The following is a 26,724-nucleotide window of genomic DNA, read 5'->3' as shown; positions in this document are numbered from 1 at the left end:
AAGAAGGATCCAACAATAGTAAGTTGTTCTGTTTATGCCTTCTCAAATTTGACTGTTTTTATTTTATACACAATATGAAATGTTTTATACACATATGAAAAGTAGCCACATATATTTGTCCATGATATTTCATTTCTTCTTCACCGTCTTTTCTCTAATCCTCATCATCGACATTTTTTATCATATTTAACCAAACATTGAGGCATGGCAGAATTGATGGAATGTGAGTGAGAATGAAATCCATCACATACTGCAATGGGGTGTTCGGGCGGGCAGTATTCAGTCCAAGAGATGAGAGACAATGGAGCCGATAAATGGATGGTGACTTTTTAAAGAAGTCCTCTTGCAGGATTATAGAGCAGGGCTTCTCAAAGTGGTCACTACCACCAATGTGTGGGGGCCGTGGGAACATTTTATATTTAGTTTAAGTATGTATGGCACTCCAAGAATATATAACTGAATTTGGCAGAAGCCTCGTATTAAAGGTTGAATGAGTAAAAAAAGCGAAGTGGTGATGCATGAAATATTTACTTATTGTGAGGTGGTGTTGTGGTAGGTAGTCACCCACCAGGGTTGCGAGAAAGGTAAATAAATACACCCTTCCCCCCAACAATGTCTAGGAGTTCCCCAAGCTTTACTTGAATAGGACTGTACATAAGATCGGGACAGTTATAATTTACGCTGTCGCTCAGCCTGAGGGCATGCTGGAGGTACGCGTCATACTTGGAGCTACATGATAGGTCGCCAGGTACTTGGCTCTTCTTATTTCCAACAACGGCAGAAAGTACACACCAGGGAGGGGTGGGTTATTACTAAGAAAGCATTGTGGTACCAGGAGGAAGATAAAAGGAAATCAAGAGCTGTGGAGTTGGTATCTCTGGGTGCATGGACTAAATGGGATCTCCCTAAGAGGAAGCTCTCATGGACTGACCTGTGGAGGCTGGAACCTTTGCACATCTCCTTCCTGCATGGAGCTGTGTATGACACTCCCGACGCCAACAAACCTGCAAAGATAAGGTTTGAGGGAAGACCAGCTGAGTAGACTTTGTGGAAAAGGGGCATTCTGGCACACATCTTGGCAGGGTGCAGAATAACACTTTCTCAAGGCAGATACAAATACTTGCTCACACCCTGGAGCAGTAAAGGTGTAAGAAACATCATCACCAAGGGAAGATAACTGTCGCAATTCAGTTCGTGAAAGAGGGAGAGAAACCAGTACAGCCAGCAATAGCAATACACAGCTTGCTACAAGGGTCTCAACCATGGGATATGAAGGTAGATATAGGGAAGAGATTGCAGTTTCCCCAGGTTATCCATACAACCCTGAGGTCTGATGTGGTTCTGTGGTCTGTAAAGGCCCAGAAAATTATCATAATTGAACGAACAGTCACGTGGGGGGCGGGTTATAACGAGGCCAATGAACGGAAGTGTGACATATATAAGAGCTTTCTGCAGTCTCCATTCACTTTGGTGAATAGATAAAACACATCCTTACAGGTGTTATTAACTCGTATATATATGTGTGTGTGTTTGTTTGTGTGCGTGCGTATGCATGTGTGTCTATGTTAGTGTGTCCCTAACTGCTAATTGATAACCGGTGTTGGTGTATTTGCATCCCTGTTGCTTAGCTCTGAAGCAAAAGAGAGCTATAGGTTGGTGTTATTTAGACAGAAAAGGGATCACACATAAAAGACAAAATCGAGGAGGAGCCCCAGCATGGTCGCACTCTCATGACTGAAACAAGTAGAAGAGAAAAAGAAAAAGAAAGAGAAAAATGAAGAGAGAAATAGAAAAATAGAAGAAAGAAAATGAAAATTGAGAGAGAACTATAGAGAAGACAAAAAGAGAAATGAAACAGAGAAAGAGAGAGAGAGAAAAAGGAGAGAAAAGATAAAGAGAAGGAGATTGAAAAAAGAAAATGAGAGAGAAAAGAAAGGGAGAGAGAAAAAGAAACGAGAGAAAGAAAGAGAGAAATGAAAGAGTGTGAGAGAGGAAGAAGGATGAAAAGCAAACGAGAGGGAGAAAGAAGGAGAGAAAAGTGAGAGAGTGAGAAAAGAAAGAGAGAGAGAAAAAGAAACGAGAGGAAGAAAGTGAGAAATGAAAGAGTGAGAGAGGGGAGGAAGGATAAAATGCAAACGAGAGGGAGAAAGAAAGAGAAAAAAGCGAGAGATCGAGAAAAGAGAGAGAAAAAGAAACAAGAGGAAGAAAGAGAGAAATGAAAGAGTGAGAGAGAGGAAGAAGGATAAAAAGAAAACGAGAGGAAGAAAGAGAGAAATGAAAGAGTGAGAGAGAGGAAGAATAATAAAAAGAAAACGAGAGAAAGAAAGAAAGAGAAAAAAGTGAGTGAGCGAGAAAAGAAGGAGAGAGAGAGAAAGAAACGAGAGGAAGAGAGAGAGAAATGAAAGAGTGAGAGAGAGGAAGAAGGATAAAAGAAAACGAGAGGGAGAAAGAAGGAGAAAAAGTGAGTGAGTGAGAAAAAAGGAGAGAGAGAAAGAAACGCGAGGAGGAGAGAGAAAATGAAAGAGTGAGAGAGAGGAAAGGATAAAAGAAACGAGAGGGGGAAAGAAGGAGAAAAAAGTGAGAGAGCGAGAAAGAAAGAGAGAGAAAAGAAACGAGAGGAAGGAAGAGAGAAATGAAGAGTGAGAGAGAGGGAGAAGGATAAGAGAACGAGAGGGAAAAAAGGAGAAAAAAGTAAGAGAGCAAGAAGAGGAGAGAAAAAGAAACTAGAGGAAGAAAGAAGAAATGAAGAGTGAGAGAGAGGAGAAGGATAAAAAGAAAACGAGAGGGAGAAAGAGGAGAAAAAAGTAAGAGAGCAAGAAAGAAATAGAGAGAGAAAGAAACGAGAGGAAGGAAGAGAGAAATGAAGAGTGAGAGAGCTGAAGAAGATAAAAGAAAAGAGAGGGAGGGAGAAGGAGAAAAGCGAGAGAGCGAGAAAAGAAAGAGAGAGAAAGAAACGAGAGGGGAAAGAGAGAAATGAAGAGTGAGAGAGAGGAAGAGGATAAAAACAAAACGAGAGGGAGAAAGAAGGAGAAATAAGCGAGGCAGCGAGAAAAGAAAGAGAGAGAGAAAAAGAAACGAGAGGAAGGAAGAGAGAAATGAAAGAGTGAGAGAGAGGAAAAAGGATAAAAAGAAAACGAGAGGGGGAAAGAGGGAAATGAAAAAGTGAGAGAGAGGAAGAAGGATAAAAAGAAAACGAGAGGGAGAAAGAAGGAGAAAAAAGCGAGAGAGCGAGAAAAGAAAGAGAGAGAGAAAAGAAACGAGAGGAAGAAAGAGTGAGAGAGAGGAAGAAGGATAAAAAGAAAACGAGAGGGAGAAAGAAGGAGAAAAAAGTGAGAGAGCGAGAAAAGAAAGAGAGAGAAAAAGAAACGAGAGGAAGAAAGAGAGAAATGAAAGAGTGAGAGAGAGGACAAGGGAAAAAGGAAAAAAAAAAACGAAAGGGAAAAAGAAGGAAAAAAAACGAGGGAAAAGCGAGAAAGAAGGAGAAAAGAGAGAGAGCGAAAAGAAAGAGAGAACAGAATAGAGAAGAAAGAGAGAAGATGAGGAATGTGAAGATAGTGACAGACAAAGAAAACGAGCGAAAGAGAGGAAGAAAGAGGAAGAGAAAAAGAGAGAGGACAGAGATGGAAAGGAGAAATAGGAAAAAAATAGAGTGGGAAATAGTGAGAGAGAAGAAAGAAGAAAGAGAGAGAGAGAGGAGGAAAGAGAAGAAAGAAGAAACAAAGTGTAGAGACATAGAGAGAGAGTAGAAAAGAAAGAATGTGAGAGAATGAATGAAGAGAGAGAGGAAGGGAGAGAGAGAGAGAAAAGGGAAAAGAAAGGACATCAAGAAAGAGAGACAGTAAAAGAGAAAGAGGGTGATGAGAAAAGGCAACGAGAAGCTGAGAGAGAGAGAGAGAGAGAGAGAGAGAAAGAGAAAGTGATAAATGTAAAAGAGAAAGAGAGACGAAAAAGAAAAAGGTTGGGTGAAAGAGAGAAAAGGAAAAGTGAAGGAGACAGAGAGAGAAAGAAAGAAAAAAGGTAATAGAGAGAGAGATAAAGAAAGAGAAATGGAAAAAGAGAGAAAGAGAAAGAAAAAGAGAGAAACAGAGAAAAGTAAAATGGAAAAAGAGAGAAAAGCATGAGAGAGAGGGAAAAAGAGGGAGAAAGAGAAAGGGAGAAAGAAAGATATAAGAAACGGGAAAGAGAAGAATGTAAGATAGAAAGAGAAGAAATGAAAGAGAGAGAGAGAGATACGGAGAGAGAAATAGAGAAATTGAGAAATGAGAAAGAGAACGATAAGAGAAAAAGAAAAAGAGAGATGAAGGAATGAGAGAGAAAAGAGAGGAAAGAAAATGGGAAAAGAGAGAAAAGAAAGAGAAGAGAGTAAAAGAGACCCAAAGAGAGAAAGAGAAAGAAGACAGAGAAGGAGAAGGGAAAGAGAGAGAAAAGTGAGAAAAGAAAGAGTAGAAAGAAATGAAAGGGATATAGAGAGAGAAGAAGAGAGAAAGAGGAAAAGACGAGAAAGAGAGTGAGAGACAAGAAGAAGAGAGAGAGAGAGAGAGAATGGAATTTCTCTATTTCACATGTCCTCACTTTCTTCATTACAGATAAATAAACCTATTGATATATTTGGAAAAACTCCTTTAATATTGGCCTCTCAATTGGGCGCCGATAGAAGAATACTCGAATTATTGCTAGAAGCAGGAAGAGGGGTGGGAGCAAAAGACTCCTTGTTTGGTAATACAGCCTTACATTGGGCTGTGTGGAGGTAAGTTGAGAATCAAGTAAAATCTGCAGGTGTGTTTTTGTTTGTAAATTTGTTGCAATTGCAGTCACAGGTTCAATATCCAAAGATGCCATAGTAGTGGGACAGCAGCACAACAGCACAACAGCAGACTAGCAAACAACAACAACAACAACAACAAGCTTCTCTTTAGTCATCGATCCAATTCATTAGTCATTATTCAAACATAACAATCCCGATGATGATGATGATGATGATGATGATGATAATAATGATGAGGACGATGATGATGAGAAGGAGGGGGAGGAGGATAATGATGATTTTGATGGTGATTATGATGAAGATGATGATTATGATTAATATGTTGATGCAGATGATAATGATGCTGCTGCTGCTCATGATGATGGTGATGAGGATGATGATGACTATGATGAAAATGATGATGGTGATGTTGATCATGATGATAATGATGATAGTGATTATGATGATGGTGATAATGATGATGATGATATTGATGAGGTCGATCTTGCTGTTGATGATGGAGCTGATGATGATGATGATGACGATGATGATGATGACGCAGACGGTGATGATGATGACTCTGTTGATGATGATGACTCTGTTGATGATGATGGTGATGATGATGATGATGATGATGATGATGATGACGATGATGATGATGATGACGCAGACGGTGATGATGATGACTCTGTTGATGATGATGGTGATGATGATGATGGTGGCTATGAACGATGATGATGATGATGGTGTTGGCAATGAGGGTGATGATGGCGATGATGATGATGATGATGATTATGTCAATGATGGAGGTGGTGGCAATGATGATGATGGTAATGATGTTGATGAACATGATATTGATGATAATAGTGCAGGTGATGAAGATGGTGATGATGATGAAGGCGATGATGATGATGGTGATGATGGCGATGATGATAATGATGATGATGATGATGATTGTGTCAATGATAGAGGTGGTGGTAATGATGATGATGGTAATGATGTTGATGAACATGATATTGATGATAATAGTGCAGGTGATGAAGATGGTGATGATGATGAAGGCGATGATGATGATGGTGATGATGGCGATGATGATAATGATGATGATGATGATGATTGTGTCAATGATAGAGGTGGTGGTAATGATGCTGATGGTAATGATGTTGATGAACATGATATTGATGATAATAGTGCAGGTGATGATGATGGTGATGATGATGACGATACTGTTTCGTCTCAAAGCCAAAATATTTTCATATTTCATGTAAATTAGTCAATGTTTCTATCTTTTAGTCTCAGCGATCGACCTCATGCTGTGGAGATCTTACTATCTCGGGGCAGTGAGGTAAGTATCTTATTCATATCCTTTCGTATGTTCTACTGAAGACGAAAGAATCTATTATGAGATTAATTCCGAAATTGATTCAATATAGAAATAACGAACTTTTTAAAAAACATTCTATTGACCGGCTTTCGCCGTTTTCAGTTCTTAGTGTTTTTTCTCTGTAGCGAGTAAATAATATGTGGAAATTGACGATTTAAAAGTCTGTTATCAGAAAATTGGCTTTGAAATACTTTTCTTTAACCCTTATTTATAAGTTGTTTATAATTTAACTGTAAAGTTATTTTAGTATGCTGCCACATTTTTTGATGGAATATTTTTCTGTAAAAAAAACTTCATCCTATATAGTATGTATATATAATATATATATATATATATATATATACACACACATATATATATAATATATATATATATATAATATATATATATATACATGCGTACATTCATACATAATTCATATATATATATCTATATAAATATGTATACACACCTATATATGAGTATGTATAACATAACCATAAATATATATATATATATATATATATATGTAGGTCCCGGGTTGAGTCGGGGTTATATGATAAATTAATATATATATATATATATATATATATATATATATATATTATATATATATAATATATATATATATATATATATATACATATATATTCCTGAGCCCCCGTATTTTCCTCCATAACTTTCTGGTGTTTCCTACTGTTTAATGATAAACATTGATTTTCGATTACTATTATGCTGAGAAAACGGAAGCATTTGATTAGTTTCAAACCAATCACAACTCCAGACATAATTGTTGATTAAGACATTGAAAGGGATGGATTTTCAGAAAATTTCATCAAGAAATGTTTACATTAAAAAGCTCATGAGGAACATACAACAGCATATAATATATATATACTATATATATATTATATATATATATAATATATATATATATATATATATATAGGCACAGGAATGGCTGTGTGGTAAGTAGATTGCTTACAAACAACATGGTTCCGGGTTCAGTCCCTCTTAGTGGCACCTGGGCAAGTGTCTTGTACTATAGCCTCGGGCCGACCTAAGCCTTGTGAGTGGATTTGGTAGACGGAAACTGGAAGAAGCCCGTCCTATATATGTATATATATATATATATATATATTGTGTGTGTGTGTGTGTGTGTACATATATATATATATATATATGTGTGTGTGTTATGTGTGTCTGTGTGTACGTACGTGTGTTTGTGTGTCTGTGTTTGTCCCCATCATCGCTTGACAACCGATGCTGATGTGTTTACGTCCCCGTAAACTAGCGTTTCTGCAAAAGAAACTAATAAAATAAGTACTAGGCTTATTGGGGTTGATTTGCTCGACTAACGACAGTGCTCCAGCATGGCCACATCCACATGACTGAAACAAATGAAAGAATAATAGAATAAATGTAACTATGAACACACACACACACACACACACACATTTTGCTGCACTATGTGTTTATTTATTGAGTTATTCATCCTATATGCGTGTGTTTGTGTGTGTGTGTATAAATATATTTATATGTACATATGTATTTGTGTATACGCGTGTGTGTATATACAATAGAAATCTCTATTACCTACTCCCCACCCCAATCATTCCACCTGTTTAATTAATTTCATTCCTTCTCTTCTCATTTTCTGTGAGTTTTTCTTTTAATTCTTCACCACCCGACTCCCCTTTCAGACACCATTTTTAATGTTTTTATTCTTTTCTTTTTCAGGTCAATGCACGGTCTAATAATGGTGAAACACCGCTGCACTGGGCCTGTTCGCGGGGACACTTGCACACTGTCGAGCTGTTGTTGGGTCACAATGGCATCGATGCCAATGTGGTGAACAACGATGGAGACACACCACTGCATTGGGCAGTTCGGAGGTAAGTCCCCATTGGATCTGGAATATCCAAATCTGTTTCTTTTATGTTTTCAATAATGTTTGTTTCTTTTTCATTCAGTCATTCATGTCATAATCCCACCATGGGGTCATTGTCTTTCTTCTCTCTTTCGCACTGTAATCTACTTTATTAATTAATCATCATCATTGTTATTGTTGTTGCCTGACTGGACACTTTACTTCATCTCGTTCTCCATTTCCTCAACGTCACAGGTTCAAATTCTCTCTCTTCTTCCTTTCATCCCATTTAGAACTACTTTTTTCTCTCTCTCTTTCTTCCCCCTCTCTCTCTCTCTCTCTCTTGTAGTTTCCCTATTTACTCTGACCCTGGGCTAAATACAGAATCATCCCCTTACAGTATTTACATCTGTCTCTTTTATGTTCCATGTTCAAATCCTACCAGAATATTTACTATCACTCTGGGTCAATATAATCTATACCAGTAATACCCAGGGTTCCTTTATAAACTGTCTTCTTCTATTTTCCTCCTGTTCTGTTTCTTTATTACTTTTAGAGAAAATAATTGTGTTATTTATTTACGACTCTTTACGTTAAGAGTTCAAATCCTGCCAAGGTCAACGTCTTCCATCTTTGCAAGGTTGATAAAAACAATACCAGTCATGTACTGGGGTTCATATATTACCTGTAGCCCTTCTTTCCTTCCTAAATGTCATGTTTATATAAGCTGTGAGAATTCTTAGCATTTTTTCCTGTCTTTACATTTCTGGGTTTACTCAGGGGTGTTATATTATGTTCTACTGTTAGAGTGTGTATTGAATAATATATGTGTGTGTGAGTATGTGGTGTAATAATTGCTGTAATTAAGTTATTGTGACCTAATTGCATTTGTTTTCTTTAATGACTAATAACTATATCTCAAGCTGTGTGATGTTTGTTTTTTTCATGTTTTTCTTTCCTCATCCATTACTTTCAGGCGATGGTATAAAGTGGTGTGTGCGATGCTGTCCAAGGTTAGTTAATAAATACATATTATATACACTCTCCAGTATTATATTGATCTGTATAATATAAATATTATCAAGGTACCAGTAAAATAATGGGAATAGATTTATCACATGTACTACAAAACCCTTGTGTTTGTGGAGGAATTGTATATTGATCATGTTGATGATGATATTAGCGGTGTTGACAGTCCAACTGACCTCCACCACTGATAATAATACCTTTAATGGTCAAATGAAACAAGGTCATTATGAGATGAACCAAAATATAACAGACATCAGGTATATATAAAAGAGACAATATAACAGACATCAGGTATACATAAAAGAGACAGATAGCGCAGTAGGCAGCGCGTCAGTCTCATAATCCTGCTCTAACAACCGAGTAATCTGAAGGTCATGAGTTCGATCCTCACCTGTGGCAAACTTTCCATGCAATCAAGCCTTATGCATAGCACTTACGGAAACGCACCTGAAACCGGACATAGCAGATGCGGAATTACACATACCACAGTATGTTGTACTACGGACCGACAGAAAAGAAAGGAGTCATGGAGGAGTTGCTATGTACATCCGTGAGGACCTCACACCCCAGGTCCTTTTGTCATATTCAAACTCGGTGTGTGACACACTAATTGTACATATAAGGCAACTTGAGGTAGTTGTGTGTGCTACATATCGCCCTCCAGATGCCCCCAAGTCATGTAGGCAAGTTTGAAGACTGCCTTATAAAAATAGAAGTTCTAATCACATTAGAACAACACATAAGTGTACTTCTTATGGGAGACTTCAATCTACCCAATGTCAAATGGCCCGAGGGTCTTTCTCTCCCAGGAATGACAAGATGTGAACGAGGACAGGCGAGGTCCCTCCTGAACCTCATCAACACCCTGTACATGGAGCAAGTAATACTCCAACCAACCAGGGAAGGTAACACACTGGATCTCTGCTTCACAAATAATATGGATCTCATCCATAATGTGAAAGTGACACCGACACTACTCTCGGATCACAACATGGTAGAGCTGACCATGTACGGGCCAAAAGAGAGCACGGACATGCAGCCTACAAGAAACCCTCAGAATCTTTCCAGCTTGAACTACCATAAGGCAAACTGGAAACAAATTGAGAAAGAGATCCTCAAACAAAACTGGCCTGAATTCCCTCCTCGCCAGACATCGACGTGAAACTTCAACAATTCATGTCTGTAATGCAAGCCATATGCTACAAATGTGTCCCAGAGAGAAAGGCCACTGTACACAAGAACAAAATCCCCAGAGAGAGGAAAATTTTAATGAGACGGCGTACAAACATTTCAAATCGCCTAAACAAACAAATTGAAAGCAGTGAAAAGTCCCGCCTGAAAATAAAACTTTTGGAAATTGAAAAATGTCTGCAACTCTCCCATGAAAAGGAAAGAGCAGACAAAGAAGCCTGGGCTATAGACAACATAAAATCTAACCTCAGAGCTTTCTACAGGTATGCCAAAGAAACAGCTACAGTGCACTGTAGGATAGGGCCACTCCTTGAAAAGGATGGCACACTCACAGGAAAACCAATGAGTGTAAGTGAAATACTGAATGAGCAATTCAAGAGTGTTTTCACTCCACCCCTTGGGCATTTCCAAATCGCCAATCCAACTGACTTCTTTACCACTGCAGATATAAAATCAGAGGCGGCGACGATAGATTACATCGATATAAAGGAAGACGATGTAATAAAGGCTATAGATGAAATGAAAACAGACTCAGTTACTGGCCCCGATGGATTCCCGGCAATCCTCCTAAAAGTATGTAAGAGAGTCCTAGCAAGACCACTGCAGTTCCTCTTTCAGAGCTTCCTTGCAGCTGGCAAACTTCCAAGAAAACTGAAGGAAGGTAAAATATGCCCTATTCATAAAGGAGGTAGCAGAGCGGAGGCCAAGAACTACAGACCTATCTCTCTGACCTCACACATCAGCAAGGTCATGGAACGAATAGTCATAAAGAAACTGATCACCTTCCTTGAAGAAAATGACTTGCTGCCCGACACCCAACATGGTTTCCGACCAGGGAGAAGCTGTTTAACTCAGCTCCTACAACACTATGACTGGGTGCTGAAACGACTGCTCAACCACTCAAATGTGGAAGTGATATATCTCGACTTTGCAAAGGCCTTTGATAAAGTCGATCATGGAATGATATGTCACAAACTGCGTGATCTCAACATAGTTGGAAAACTGGGAGAATGGCTTCATGACTTTCTGAAAGATAGAAGTCAGGTGGTAGTAGCCAATTCCATTAACACGCAAATAGTGAGCGGTGTTCCGCAGGGCACTGTCTTGGGACCACTACTGTTCATAATGGCCCTCTCAGACATGCCCTCAGCCACGCAGAGAGCCACGATCACAAGTTATGCAGATGATACAAAAGTTTCACAGGCAATACAGAACCCTGAGGACACTAAACGCCTGCAATGTGAGCTGGACAAAATATACAAGTGGGCTGAAAAGAATAGCATGCAGTTCAATGCTGAAAAGTTTCAAGCTTTATACTATCAGCATGCAAAACTAAATGCAATACCCAATGAATACACTGGACCCGGAGGAATTGCAATCCCAGAGGCACAATCAGTGCGTGACCTGGGTATTTACATGAGTGATGACGCAACCTTTCGTGTACATGTTGCTAAATTGGCAATGAAATGTAGACGACTGGCCGGATGGATTTTCAGAACTTTTAGAACAAGAGAACAAGAAACCATGATGGTCCTCTGGAGGACACTTGTCCTAAGCCACTTTGACTATTGCTCTCAGTTATGGTCACCATCTAGTGTCAAGTTGATCACAGAACTTGAGGCGATCCAACGTAGCTACACGAAGAAGGTAGCCTCTATGCAGCAGAATATAAGCTACTGGGAAAGACTAAAGAGATTAAAACTCTATTCCTTGGAGCGTAGGCGGGAAAGATATGCCATAATATACATCTGGAAGATCCTGGAGGGACTTGTCCCAAACTTTGGCATCGAGAGTTACACAAATGCAAGAACTGGGCGCCACTGCGTGGTGCCTAGGACTCCAAATTTGCCATCAAGATGTAGGACAAGATACTGTGATAGCCTGGGCTTCCGAGGCCCACAGCTCTTCAATATCCTCCCGAAGAACCTAAGAGACCTGCATGGGGTGGATGCAGATGTCTTTAAAATGAAACTGGATCTCTTCCTGTCAGGTATCCCAGGTGAACCAACTTCACGGCAGGAGGTGCAGATGAGGGCAGCTGCATCGAACTCTCTCATGCACCAAATGGCAGTTGCTAAAAAGCTTTCGTGAAGTAAAACCATGTAGCAACACCAAATGGCGGTGCCCCAGCATGGTCACAGCTCATGAGCTGAAACTAGAATCAATCAATCAATCAATCATATATATATATTGTTTCAGGCATTTGACTGCGGCCATGCTGGGGCATCACCTTGAATTTGTGGTCAACTGTAATCATCCCAGTAATTTTATTATTTTAAGCATATCACTTATCCTTTCAGCCTCTTTGCTGAACCACTACACACACACACCACACACACACACACACACACACACACACACTAACTCACACACATATACATAGGCACACACATAGACACACACCTGTTATGAAGCTTCTTTTAGTTTTCATTTACCAAATCCACTTATAATATTTTTTTCAGCCCGAGGTAAGAGTAGAATATACTTGCCTGAGTTTCCATGCAGAGGGATTCAACGTGGAAGAGTGTATTGTTGGGGAAAAAACTCCTTACACTACAACCATGTATATATGTATGGGTGTGTTGTACTCATTTCTGTGTAAATATATATATATATATATACATACATACATACATATATGTATATATGTATAGACATAGATACATATATATATATATATATATATATATATATATATATATATATGTATGTATGTATATATATATATATATATGTATATATGTATTATATATGTATATATATATATATATATATATATATACAAGCACACACACAGATCATCAACATCATCATGCTTGCTTGGCTCAGATAGATTTTATTGAGGCAGATTTTCTGCAGCTGGATGCTCTCCATATCGCCAACCCTCTCCGCTTCTTTTCAAGGAAGCTAACATTGCCAAGAACTAGACATGTTCCCGCAGAATGTTGGAAATAAGAGACCCTGCTTATATGACAGTGGCACTCATTTACAACTATCACACAGATGTCAAGACAAAAACACACTCACACACACACACATACACACAACACACACACACACTCAGACACACAACACATACATTCATACATGTTAGCACACAAAAACTATAACAAAAAATGCTTATCAAAGGATTACATTCAATGAAGTTGATCCTAGAACCATTTTGTTGGGAAGCAAAGGTCGTGCGAGACAGTGTTGCTAGTATATTTATCTATCTATCTATCTATCTTCTATCTGTCTGTCTGTCTATCTCTCTCTCTCTCTCTCTCTCTCTTCATATATATATATATATATATATATATATATATATATACTGGAGATGAATGGATTTATGGTTAGATCTTCTTCTAGCATATATGGTTTTTAGCCCTAAATATACACATGTATGTATATATATATATATTAAACAATGATAGTTTCGATTGTTATTTTCATAATTGTGTATGTCTATGTCTCTATTTGTGCGTTATCACCATCATCATCATCACCATCATCATCATCATTATCATCATTTAACATCCACTCTCCAAACTGGCATGTGTCGGATGGTTTGACAGGAGCTTATGAGTCGGTGAGCTGCCCCACGTTCCTGTCTGATTTGGCATGGTTTCTACAGCTCGATGTCCTTCCTAATGCCAACCACCCCAGGTGTGTAATTTGTGCTTTCACATGCCACTGGCACAGGTGCCACTTGCATGACACCGACAATGGCCACGACTACGATTCAAGGATGATTACCATTTAAATGGCACCACCAACGACGATAATTCCCAGGTGCCAATTTTCATGGCACCATCGATGGCCACAACTACGATACCCAGGTGTCATTGACATGGCACCGGAAGTGAACGGCCACGGCTATGATGCACGGGTGCCACTTATAGGACGCTGAAACGACCACATCCTTATCGTCACTTGGCCTGACATGTCCTCTCCCGCAGAGAATATCACCAGGGCTCTCGGTCACTTGTCATCTCCTCTATGATGCCCAACGGTTAGAGATCATTCTTCATCAACTCATCGCAAGTCTTCTTGGGTCTCGCTCTTCCAAAGGATCCTTCCACAGTTAGAGATCGGCACTTTTTACACAGCTGTCCATGTCCATACGCATCGCAAGACCATACCAACGCAGACGTCTCTTTGCACACCCCATTTGATGTCTCCAATGCCCAGCTTTTCTCTCAAGACCCCCATACTCTGTCGTACATGCACACTGACATTGTACATCCAGCGAGGCATACTGGCTTCATTTCTTTCAAGCCTATGGAAGTCCTCAGAGAGGTCACAACCCATGTTTCATTGACATGTAACGTAGTTGTTTACACATAGGCATCATAACGTCTGCCTTTCAATCTCAGAGAGATGCTCTTTATTACCATTAGAGTTAAGATCACTCTGAACTTTGCACGTCTTATTCTTATTCTTGCAGCTATACTCACGGAACAACCAACCACACTCCTGACTTGGCCACCAAGATAGCGGAAACTATCAACTCCCAGTAGCTTACCTACCTGGCAATTGATGGGCTCTATTTTCTCTACAGTTGTGCTGTTTATTGTACCTGTGCACCTTCCACACAGAGAAACTATTATCCCCGTTAACCTTCCTCTGATATTGCTGCAACACTTACGTGTCCATACCTTACACTGGGCACATCTTATGAACTTCCTACCTACGCTTTTTCTACAGATCGAACAGTGCCATCTTCCTGAGGGGATTTGTGACTTGTCCGCTTTCCTACTTACTGAGACTGGCTTTTGTTAGATTAAGTTTAAGGCCCTTTGATTCTAGTCCTTACTGAAATTTACCTAGTTCTAAAAATTATTCGGCTATGATAACAAGGTCATCAGCATTGGGGATCTCCTAGAAGCATTTCATCTTAAATCCCTCTGTTATTGCCTGGAGGACTCTGATAAACAGGAAGGAGCTGAGGACTAATCCATGATGAACCCCTACTTGTACCCTAATTGATAAGCTACACACGATGCCAAACCTCACCTCACTGACAGCATCCCTGTACATGGCTTGTAACGCTCTCACCAACCATTCGTCCATCCCTAGCTTTTGCAGTGACCAGCAAATAAGGGATCGAGGGATCCTGTCAAAGCCTTTCTCCATGTTTAACAAAGGCCCAGTACAAGGGTTTATCTTCGGCTAGGTACTTCTCCTGCAGCTGCCTTACCAGGAATATAGCATCAGAGGTTCTTCGCTGTGGCACAAAACAAAATTGCACTTCTTCTGGTCTAACAGCCGTCTTAATTATTTGGTCTGTGACCCTCTGAGTAATTTTCATTGCTTCATCTAATAGTTTGATACCTCTGTTATTCTTGCCGAGCAAGGCATCATCCTCCCTGTATGTGTGTGTGTGTGTGTGTGAGTGTGTGTGCGTGTGTATGTATTTGTAATTATTTGGAATTTGGGTATACATTTAGTAGTATACCCCTTAAAGCTCTTTCGCTGTTTCGGTTACCTCATGTTATCCACAGTTGAGCTATAAGTGACACTGGATCTACCTCATATATTCTGCAGTGTTCGTTCAGTTTATAATGACTGAGGGAAGCAGAAAATGGAGTTAATGAGAATTTTTATTCATCTCAACGTTTGTTTCAATCCATCTTGCATCGGTACCTTGCAGGTAGGATATTGTATAACTGGTTGTGGTACATCCTCCGGTGCAGATGCATGTCATCGGGTGTCTTGCTTTAAAGAAGATACCTCTGTAAATATATTCGGTTTCGCTTGGAATGTTGTTGTTGCCAGAAGGCTGTTGTATCTCATGTTGTAATCCAAGAAGCTCCTAGCAACAACATGTCAAGTGAAACTGAATATATTTAGTGAGGTATCTTTACATTAAAACAAGGCACCCGATGAGATGCATCTGCACTGTAGGATGCAACACAACATGTATAGTAGCCCACCCGCAAGCAACCGATGCAAGATGGGTCGAAACGGTCATTGTGATGCATATTCTCGTGAACTGATTTTTATGTGTGCGTGCGTGTGTGTGCATTAGTTTTATGCATGTGGACGCTAACCGGCTCAGCAGTTTTATGAACCCTTTATTAATGTAGCAACATCAAAAGTATACATTAGAAATTATAATTCTTCTTTACTTGACTTGATCTGCTAATCATGTGTTTACTCTAGTTCTGTTGCCCTACAATTTTCTATTGTGAGGGGCAAATGTAGGACATCTTAATATGTTTATCATGTCTCTAACAAACACATTTATCAGGTTATAGAAGGTCCTTATGGAAGATTTATTTCACTGACAAACATCAAATGTATTTGATCAGTTTGATCTAGTACCCAGTAGAAAACTGTAATGACATTGATATCAACCCTGATTTTCATGTAAATTTTCCTTTTCCATTTTTACCTCCACAAAGGATTCGGTGAATTTAGAAATTGTGAACAAAAAATATAGGACACCATTGCTTGAAGCTGTCTCGGACGGTCACCTCGGAATAATTCAGAGGCTGATAGCCAGGGGTGCGAATGTAAATGCTGTCGACAAAGAAGGCAGTAATTGCCTGCACCTGGCGTTAGCAACCAAAGAATTTCATTCTGAGGTGGAGCACATGACCGTGTTAGATCAGGTAAGTTTTTAAATTATTTGTGAATAAATATATGTGTATTTGTGTGTGTTTGAGAGAGAGAGAGAGAGGGAGAGAGAGAGAGAGAGAGAGAGCCGCGAAACATAGATGCTGCTTGTCACGTGTCAATACACATCTATCGACCCCGTCCTCCATTACCATTTCGTGATCCAATCTTTCCTGCTAAAACTAGTTGTATTATGTAACAAACGATATTCCATCTTCTTCCACCCTCAAAGGTATCGCCTCTCAACGGTGGAGAAGGTGACCCGTCTCATACGTTGTCCAATATAAACACAGCCATCACACTGTGAAGGAGAGGTGACCTATTGGGGAGAGGAGATATCCCCAAATAACAATATTACAGGGTAGAAGACATGATAGACGATAACAATTATAGTGCTGGTACCGTGATAAATAGATCCAGTCCATTCTATGAGGAATTCGTCCTGAAACAGTTCTCTATTATACTTCTTTTATACCATTCATATGCTCTGACATCTTGTGGAAATGTCACAACATTGTTGAAATTTAGAACATTAGAGAAGGCGTGCAATGACACAAGGGCCTTCCTGTGTTTATTTGTACTTAGGTTTTGTATGTACAAATACGTATGTTCATATACAAAGACACCAACATCTATCCATCGGTAGATCTGATGCTGTTTATTGTCAACTGTTTCTTTCCCATATAAATAAAAGTCACTACAGATGTGTGAATCTATTTCAGACTGTTGATGGTCATCTGTAAATTGTAATAATGCCTCCTTTGGTGACAAGGACCTCCTCCGGTACCCAGCTACCACCCGACATACTGGAATTGTTTATCAGACTAACCGTTTGAACAGTTTAATAACTACAATGTGTTGGTGTGCTGCCTCAACTGTGACACTAATTCCTACTTCCTTTACTTCACCTTCATCATCCAAAGATGTTTATTGATTAATTATGGAAACATTATTGATATGTTTGGATATGTCTGTGTGATATTGATTTTGTTATGTCTGAAGAAATTCCTATGTTGTAGTTGTTCTCTTTCCTGATATAACTTACATTGTTGTCATGTTGTTGTGTTATATTTATATATAACACAAAAAATGTAGCTTGTCATGCTTCCATAAGTATTTCGTTTGGTATGACCACTTGCCTTTAACAGGCAGTGTTTTGTATTTGATTATTTTGATATTTGTTCCATTATATTTCCTCTTCTTGACATGAAGCTATGATTTTGTTTCTTTATCTATGTTCGTTTATTATTGAACTTATCTTTATATTTATATTACAACATTTCAACCTATGTAGTGGTCCTGGAAACTCTCTTTGAACAAGAAAGATAGGCTCTGTTCCATAATTGTTGCGAGTTACCTATTCGAATCCGGAGCCACCTTTTACCAGAAAAATATGGAGGGTATGTCACCACTGGACCTCATCAAGGATGGAAATTTGAAAGAAAAATTAAAAACCTTTATACCACCAGCGTAAGTATTTCCTGGCAATGACAAGATAAACCAGTATATTTCCTATTTTTTTATATAATCATGTCTATTTATTCGTTTACTTTTAATTCTAGCAATATATTGTATTGTCACTAGTATTAGCCATGCATTGGGATATATCTGCCTGCGCAATATCTTTCTTCTGTTCCCCGGTCAGTCATCATATGCAAGCTTTCATCCTAAAATAATCTACAAACACGCACTAGCAGTACAATATATATATATATATATATATATATATATATATATATATTATATATATAAATAGATGAGTGTATTTTTACCTTGTTAACAATTAACATGGAAAAAAAAAATAAATAGTTACCAGGAATTTTCGAAACATGTGTCGAAAGTAAAAATATTTGATTACACCTGCGTTAAACTCCATTTATTTATTCATATATATATATATATATATGGTGTGTAAGATATTTGAGGACAGATTTATGTTTATAAAAAAGCAGATATATAATAAAAGATAATAACTTTATCAAAAATGCTTTCACGATAAAAATAAACCTTCTTTTCTATAATGTTATTCAATAACGCCATCTTCAGCTTTAACAACTGCTTCTATATGAGATCTAAATTATCTACATACTCGAATCAAGTGGTCCTGGTTTCATTTTGAACATTACTCTGAATATGCCAGCTTGCAAAGCATTTTAAGTTATGTTCGTGTTCATTGATCTCTCTCTCTCTCTCTGTCTCTTTTCTCTCAACAACTCTCCATGTGTAACAGTCCAATGATTGAGATCTGATGAATTAGGAGGCCAAATGTTAGGGGTTATATGATCATGAAAATTTTCGACCATCTATTCTTTAGTTACTAGAGCTATGTATGATAGTGCAGAGTCTTACTGAAACACATAAGGCCTTCCATTGCAGACACTGTCTATTCAGGGTTTAACAATAGTTTTCAGGACCTGACGGTATGTGGTAGAGTTAGCTCTAAGGCCTTATGGAAAGAAGTAAGGCGGCATAACTTGTCCTTCATAGCTGACAACCCCTAAAACCATGACAGTTTCAGAAAACTTTGCATGCATAACATTTGGAACTTCAGAAGGGTCTGCACATAACCATCTGTTATTTCTTCTTTGATCTTGGTCGAAGTTTTTCACGTTTAAGAAATACCAAATCAAATCTTCTTCAGCTGGATTTTACAGTTTGTTCAAGATACTTTTAAGTCTGATGTAGTGATTTTCTTTTGCTTTTTCTGACCAATCAAATAAGACATATATCTGATGTCTTCGTGGACACATGGAGATCTTTTGCAATTGAACTCATGGAAATTTCTGGGTTTGTAATCAATGGTCTGTTGAACTTGGTGGATAAATTCAGGTGTTCTGATGATTTCAGAGCGTTTAGAATGCATTTGATGCTTTGATACTGGTGATACATTTTCATCTGCAGTCTCTAACTCCTTACAAACTTTCTAGATGAAAGATCTGGCAACTTGTAAAAATTGAGATATTTCTAAATCGCTATGCTCGGCCATTACAACCACAATAACAGCATGTCTCTTTATTTCTTGAGTAAGCTGAGGGTCTGCCATTATTAAATTCTGAATCAAAGTTTATACAGTGTTGCACGTTGTTCAATATCCTCAGACCAAATCGCATCAGTTTTCCACCTGGTGTAGAGTCTTGATACAAAGGAGCTACAATACATATCCTCAGAGTTCATATAAGGGCGAAACCAATATGCAATTTTATTTTCACATTTAGCATTATCAGAGGCTAAACCGTATGCACATACCTGAGAAGGAGGCTTAATCTAAATAGTCTGAGTTTTGATCCAATCAACGGAGGTAGGGGACATATTTTGGAGGAACACAGTTAAAGTGAACAAGTTGTTAGAAAATAGTTGTAGATCAATGAAAGCTTCAGCCATACGAATGAAGATAGCATCATGTCTGTCAGCTTCAGTGACTTTCTCAATGGGCCTGGATTCAGCTCTCACTAGGGGCAAGTTTGTATGCTGGGCATTCTGTTATGATCCTTCATTTTGCAGTTCTGTAAGGATTTTTGAGATTAATATTCTTTAGAACAAATTTCCGAAATTTCCCCATGCATGGTCAGATTTTAGTTGGCAAAACTTGTAGAAGATACGTGAATCAGGCACTGAAATGACCAATACGGTAGTTGGACCATTTCCCCCAGTCCTTCAATCATAGGACCATTATGTACCTTCTATTGGTCTGGGACCATCTTGAGGTTATTGCTACATTAATGCCAGATAGAAATATAATGGTTACTGCACAATAATGTGTTCTCAGATTATGTATACACACACACACACACACACACACACACATGTATGTATTAAAAATGATTTTCAAAGCATTGTTCTATTTTAGAACTATGACTTGTTTTGTTACATAGTGTATCTATAAAGAAAGCCATGGCAATTGTGTTCTCTCTGCCTATCTATAAAATTTGAAATCAAATATCAAAGTACAGAACGCTTGTTAAATAGATTAGATGCAATAAAGTATTTGTTATATACACATATAAGAAAGTGTAATTACACAAATGAACTTGTGTTCATTCATGTGTTTATTCAGAAGAAATGGAGTCTATGCTAGAATTGAAGTATATTTCTTCAATATATGTATCCCATTGTGTTTTTGCGATTTTAGACATGTGTCACAGTCAATTATATATTTATCAATATGTGTATAATTAAATATATATATGCATTTGCATGTGTGCTCTGTTCATACACACACAAATCTGTTTGAATGTAATTGTTAAAAGAAATCTCTTTCTAATGTAGTCTTACTCTTCATTGTAATGTCTCGTAATATTCTCTACTCTGAACAGGTACACAATGTAATCTTTATTATTTTGTTCTACAGATGTACATATTGTCAAGTGATGTATGCCTCTTCCGAATTCAAGCCCTGTGAACATATAGCCCTATGTCGTGATTGTTATGTCAGAATTAAGTGGGAATCATGCCCCACTTGTCAACAGCGAATAAGGGGTGTGAGAGAATTTGGTAAGAAAACTATTTGATAATCTGTCTGTTTGTCTCATTGACTTTATGATATATAATATGTATATATGGTATTTAATGTGCTTCAGAATTGTCGTGTAGACCCAGATCTGCCATAATCTGGCAGATTAATGTTGAAAGATGTTCCAGGTGTCATTTCTCTGTGATAGTGTATCTCACACTACATCCACAAAACATTGTCTTTATCCAAATAGAAGACTTGTCACATTTCAAGAGGGTCCTGCACAAGACTAATCAATCATGCCGCAACATAAGACTAAAGAATCATGCTGCAACATAAGACTAATGAATGATACAGCAATATTACTAGTAACTCACTGAAATATCAGTACATCCGTTTTTATATCAGTAAACACCAATTTCTAATAATTGATTGTGAGTCATCAAAGTTGATTAATGATTTATCAGTATCTAGGGAAGATGATGATTAAAGACAAAGATATTCCCAAGAACATCATTTCGAGCTTTGCTGAAGTAAGATATTTAATCATAAAATCTCAGCTGAGAGTTTGAGAACCAACATTAGAAAGTTTGACTGTTAAATCGGTTGTTCTGTGTAGGTGTAAATACTGGCAACATGTAAAAAACGACATGGATATTTTATAAAGTTGTCCTCCGGAAATACATAAAGATCTCAAATAATTGCTTGATATGAGATATCATCTCTTGCGGTATATACAATGAAGGTCTCAACTTCAAATATATACCCTAGAAAGTAAATAAAACAAAATTGAATATTAACTCTGTATTAGAATATTGATCATTAAATTACTTTTATCGGATGGGTATTTTGTTCTGTCTTGTAAGGGTGATAATACCCAATTCTGCTGCCGGAACTTCGATTCAGCTTTTGAAATATCAGATTCGAACACACAACTACTCATTTAATTTTCCATTGATATCACTGTTAATCTCTCCGTTTTGGCTTTCGTTTCTTATATCTGTGCCAGATCTATGATATGGCATAGTTCTCTCACCTCTAGACTTCCCAAACCAACATTTTCCTATCTTCTGCTTCATTCTAATGTCAACCAAGTTGGTCATTGTTAGATTATGTAGGATGTCTTAATAGGCAGCGGAGATTTAAGAAGATCAGAGATTTAAGAGTTAAGAAGGTTAGAAGGTTATTTTGTTGTGCACCTAAATATTGACCTATTAAATGGTAACACCGTTGAATCTGTCTTCCAAAACCATAATGGTCACCGGTTGTTCATTTATGATAGGAATGGCTCACAATAATATAGATTATTAAGATTTTTCTATAAAGTATAAAACTTGAAAACACATATCTCAGGGAGTCCAAATTTTAAAGAGAAGGAAGCCAAGATGTTGGCAGGGGCAGTTAGTGAGTATAAATTAAAAGTACCTTATAGATTTCTATAAATTAACAGTACCTTATCACCGTTATCACTGTGACCGACCAGGCTATCAGATGTTGCTACACATCGCTGGTTACAATGCGCTTCGCCTTCAAGTGGTGCCACCCCGCTGGCTAAGCGAGCAGGCCAACAGAAGAAAGAGTGAGATAATGTTGTGGAGAAAGTGAACAGTAGGGATCGCTACAACCCCCCGGCCAGAGACTTGTGGAACTTTAGGAGTTTTCACTCAATAAACACTCACAAAGTCCGGTCTGGGAATCGAAACCGCGATCCTACAACCGTGGGCCGTTGCGCCTCCACAACAGTACTTTATAGATTTCTATAGCATTTATCTTCGCCTGAGTGATTTTGCTTGTCAGGCTGATCGAGAACAAGTTCCGTTCTTAATTTCTATTTGTAAGATTAGGTGTAAAATGATTCTATTAGATATTCCACTCAAATTTCATAAAATCCAGGTTAACGTGGTTGGTAAAATAGATAAGAAGACACAATAGAGTTAATGATGTCTTTTAGGACAGAGAACTAAAACATTTTGTTGTTTATTTGTAAACAGGTGAGTTAACGAGAAAGCTTTTGTTTCTTTTGCTACTAAGGTCTTGCCTAAGTTTTCTGATAGGTTATTGTTGTTGTTGTTATGTAACCAGATGTCTGTCATGATATGTTGTTTAGGTACGTACCCTGAATGTCTCAGGTCAGAATAACTTTGTTATAAATTAAAAGGATTAAAAATCAAATCTCTAAGAGTATAAGTATAATGATCATTAACGTTGATTAAATATTAAATTTAGTATTGGACGGTGAACATCTGTTTGCATTTAAACAAAATATTGGTGTTGACATAAAATATAAAGATATGAATTATATATGAGTTCCCTGTGTGACTTGAACACACACATCCTTGATTGTAACTATATATAATATTCACTTATTACATTGTTTGAACAACTTTTACCATCCATATAGTCATTCTTTTTCTCACACTTGTTGGATTTTAGATGATATTAATGTTAAAAGAGGCACAGTTTTCTGAGTGTTTCACCCTTTGGTCTTGATTGTTGTGTTCAAATTATTTAATGGAAGTTAGTCATTGTTATTTGACCAGGAAATGAATTAATCATTAGTACTTGGCAGTGGACTTGGTTATATCTTTCTTCGTTTGCTCATGGAACTACCATAATATTAGCTGTGCTGAAACACAATCATATTTATTGTAGTGAAGGTGATATGTTCTTTACTCAGATTATATACAATCTATATTGATATATAGTATTGCACCGTCAAGCACAGTGTCATTGTATTACATATATACCTAATTATCATGATAATTAATAAGCTATAATTCATTAACTCTCTTACATTTGTATGTATGAAATGTAAACTTATTTTGTCATAGGAACATCATGTACCCTCACCTTAAATTTTATATCTTCTTAGGGATATTGGTGGGAAAGGGTGTATGGAATTTGGCTTGTGTAGATGAATTTTAGGGGACAGATTGTGTGCGGGGTGGAGGGTATGCACATAAAGGACATCTTTATGGCCTCAGTTTTACTTAATTAGAGAGGAATGTTGATTAGTGAATTCTAGTGATGAGAGGCCTGTGCCATGCCATAGATTTGGCACAGTTACAAAAAGAGAAAGACAAAGCTAAGAGAAAACTGTTATCAAGTGTTAATTAAATGAGATAATTGGTACATTGTTAGAATATTTAATGTGTTCTTAGGGAGAGAGAGAGAGAGAGAGAGAGAGAGAGAGGGAGAGGGTGGATTTAGGAATGTTAGTCTATTTTATTGTGGACATATTGAGCTATTACATGGGACCACTGTAGAAAGTACATAAATATTTACCAAAACCATAATGGTCAACAGTTGACCAGTAACGACAGGAATTGAATGACTCACAATAACAAGATAGAGTTTAATAAAAATAAAGATAAAGAAAGTTTATTATTAAATGTAAAACTTGGAAATATTTATTTCAGAGGCTCCAAAGTTTGAGGACAGGTGTGTAAAAAAAGAGGCTACATGTCAGGAATTAGGGGCTGCATCTCAGGCAATTGGTGAGTATAAAATAACAGTTCCCAATATATTTCAGTAAGGTTTTCTTCCCGCGAGTATATTGTGCTTGAAAGAATAACTGAAAACAGCTTCCATTCCTATTTTCCAATTGAACGATTATCTGTATAATAATTGAATTAAAGATATCGATTTACTGTGAGTTTATGAAATACCCGTTCAGGTTAATGCTGTTGGTAATAATGTTCAAATTAGAAGACACAATAGAGCTAATTTTGTCATTTGGTCACGGAACTCCTCCTCCTCCTCCTCTTCCTCCTTCTCCTCCTCCTCCTCATCATCATCATCTTTTAACGTCCGTTTTTATAGTAGCATGGGTCGGACGATTTCACTGGCAAGGCAGTAGGATGCGCCACCAGTCTCCAATGTGATCTGGCAAGGTTTCCACATATGTATGCCATTCCTAACGCCAACCACTCCGAGAGTGTGGTGGGTGCTTTGTACGTGCCACCGACACAGGAGCCAGTTGAGGTGGGAGCTGGCATTGACCACGTTTGGGTGGTGCTTTTTATGTGCCACCGGCACAGGGAACCAGTCAGGCGGAACTGGTAACAAACCACGCTTGAATGGTAATTATTACGTGCCAACGGCACAGGTGTCAGTCAGGCGGCACTGGCATCGGCCATAATTACAATTTCCATTTTGATTTCGATCTTGTTTTGATTCTGATTTGTGATTTCTGGTTTTTGGTTTTACTTGACTCAAAGGAATTGAATGTCTCACAACAAGAAAGAGTTTATTTAAAATAACGATAAAGAAATTCTATTATTAATTCTAAAACTTGGAAATATTTATTTCAGAGTCTCCAAAGTCTGAAGACAAGTGTGTACAAACAGAGGTTGCATCTGAGGAAATTGGTGAGTATAAAATAACAGTTGCCAATTCATTTCTATAAGTTTTACTTCCCCTGGCCATATTGTGCTTCAAAGAATAACTGAAAACAGGTTACATTCCGATTTTACGATTGAAAGATTAACTGTATAATAGTTCTATTAAAGATATCGATATTATTGAAAGTTTATGGAATAACCATTGAGGATAGCACTGTTGGTAATAATGTTCAAATTAGAAGACACAATAGAGTTAATTTTGTCATTTGGTCACGGAACTCATCATCACCATCATCATCATCATCGTTTAACGTCCGTTTTTATAGTAGCATGGGTCGGACGATTTCACTGGCAAGGCAGTAGGCAGCGCCAGGCTCCACTGTGATCTGGCAAGGTTTCCATATATGTATGCCATTCCTAATGCCAACCACTCCGAGAGTGTGGTGGGTGCTTTTTACGTGCCACCGACACAGGAGCCAGTTGAGCTTGGGGCTGGCATTGACCACGTTCAGATGGTGCATTTTACTTTCCCCCGGTACATGGAACCAGTCAGGCGGAACTGGCAACAAACCACTGAATAACATTGTTATAAATTAAAAGGATTAAAAATCAAATCTCTAAGAGTATAAGTATAATGATCATTAACGTTGATTAAATATTAAATTTAGTATTGAACGGTGAACATCTGTTTACATTTAAACAAAACATTGGTGTTGACATAAAATATAAAGATAGGAATTAAATATGAGTTCCCTGTGTGACTTGATCTCACAAATCCCTGTTTGTAACTATATATAATATACAATTATTAAATTGTTTGAACAACATTTACCATCCATATAGTCATTCTTTTTCTCACTCTTGTTAGATTTTAGATGATATTAATATTAAAAGAGGCACAGTTTTCTGAGTGTTTCTCCCTATGTTTATAGTTTTGACTTGATTGTTGCATTCAATTTGACTACGCCCATAGCTGTTGTCATCCTTTGTCAGGTTCAACTTCTTATTTCCATCAAATTTGGATCTCCTGGCACTTCTTTATCCACATATTTTAAATCCCCCATACTCCTCCATATCTGTACCATCTCGTCTCTTGTGCGCTATCTCTGAATCTTCTAAACCCTAGTTTTG

General features: G+C 37.8%; 1 protein-coding gene across 1 annotated transcript; it reads left to right on the top strand.

The window, feature by feature from the left end:
* The first annotated feature begins 4 nt into the window (after positions 1–4).
* On the top strand, positions 5–25,879 carry LOC115228045 (E3 ubiquitin-protein ligase MIB2-like). Its single transcript, XM_036498817.1, has 10 exons — positions 5–18; positions 4,587–4,747; positions 6,044–6,089; positions 7,848–8,002; positions 8,954–8,990; positions 16,587–16,796; positions 18,095–18,270; positions 21,149–21,291; positions 24,670–24,747; positions 25,564–25,879. Exons 5-10 carry the CDS (start codon positions 8,979–8,981, stop codon positions 25,656–25,658), a joined length of 714 nt encoding a protein of 237 aa, XP_036354710.1. The 5' UTR covers positions 5–18; positions 4,587–4,747; positions 6,044–6,089; positions 7,848–8,002; positions 8,954–8,978; the 3' UTR covers positions 25,659–25,879.
* Positions 25,880–26,724: the final 845 nt, after the last annotated feature.

This window comes from Octopus sinensis, unplaced genomic scaffold, assembly GCF_006345805.1.
Source record: "Octopus sinensis unplaced genomic scaffold, ASM634580v1 Contig09266, whole genome shotgun sequence".
NCBI classification, from domain to species: domain Eukaryota; kingdom Metazoa; phylum Mollusca; class Cephalopoda; order Octopoda; family Octopodidae; genus Octopus; species Octopus sinensis.
Note: the sequence above shows the minus strand (reverse complement) of the source record. Positions and strands in the feature narration are given on the sequence as shown.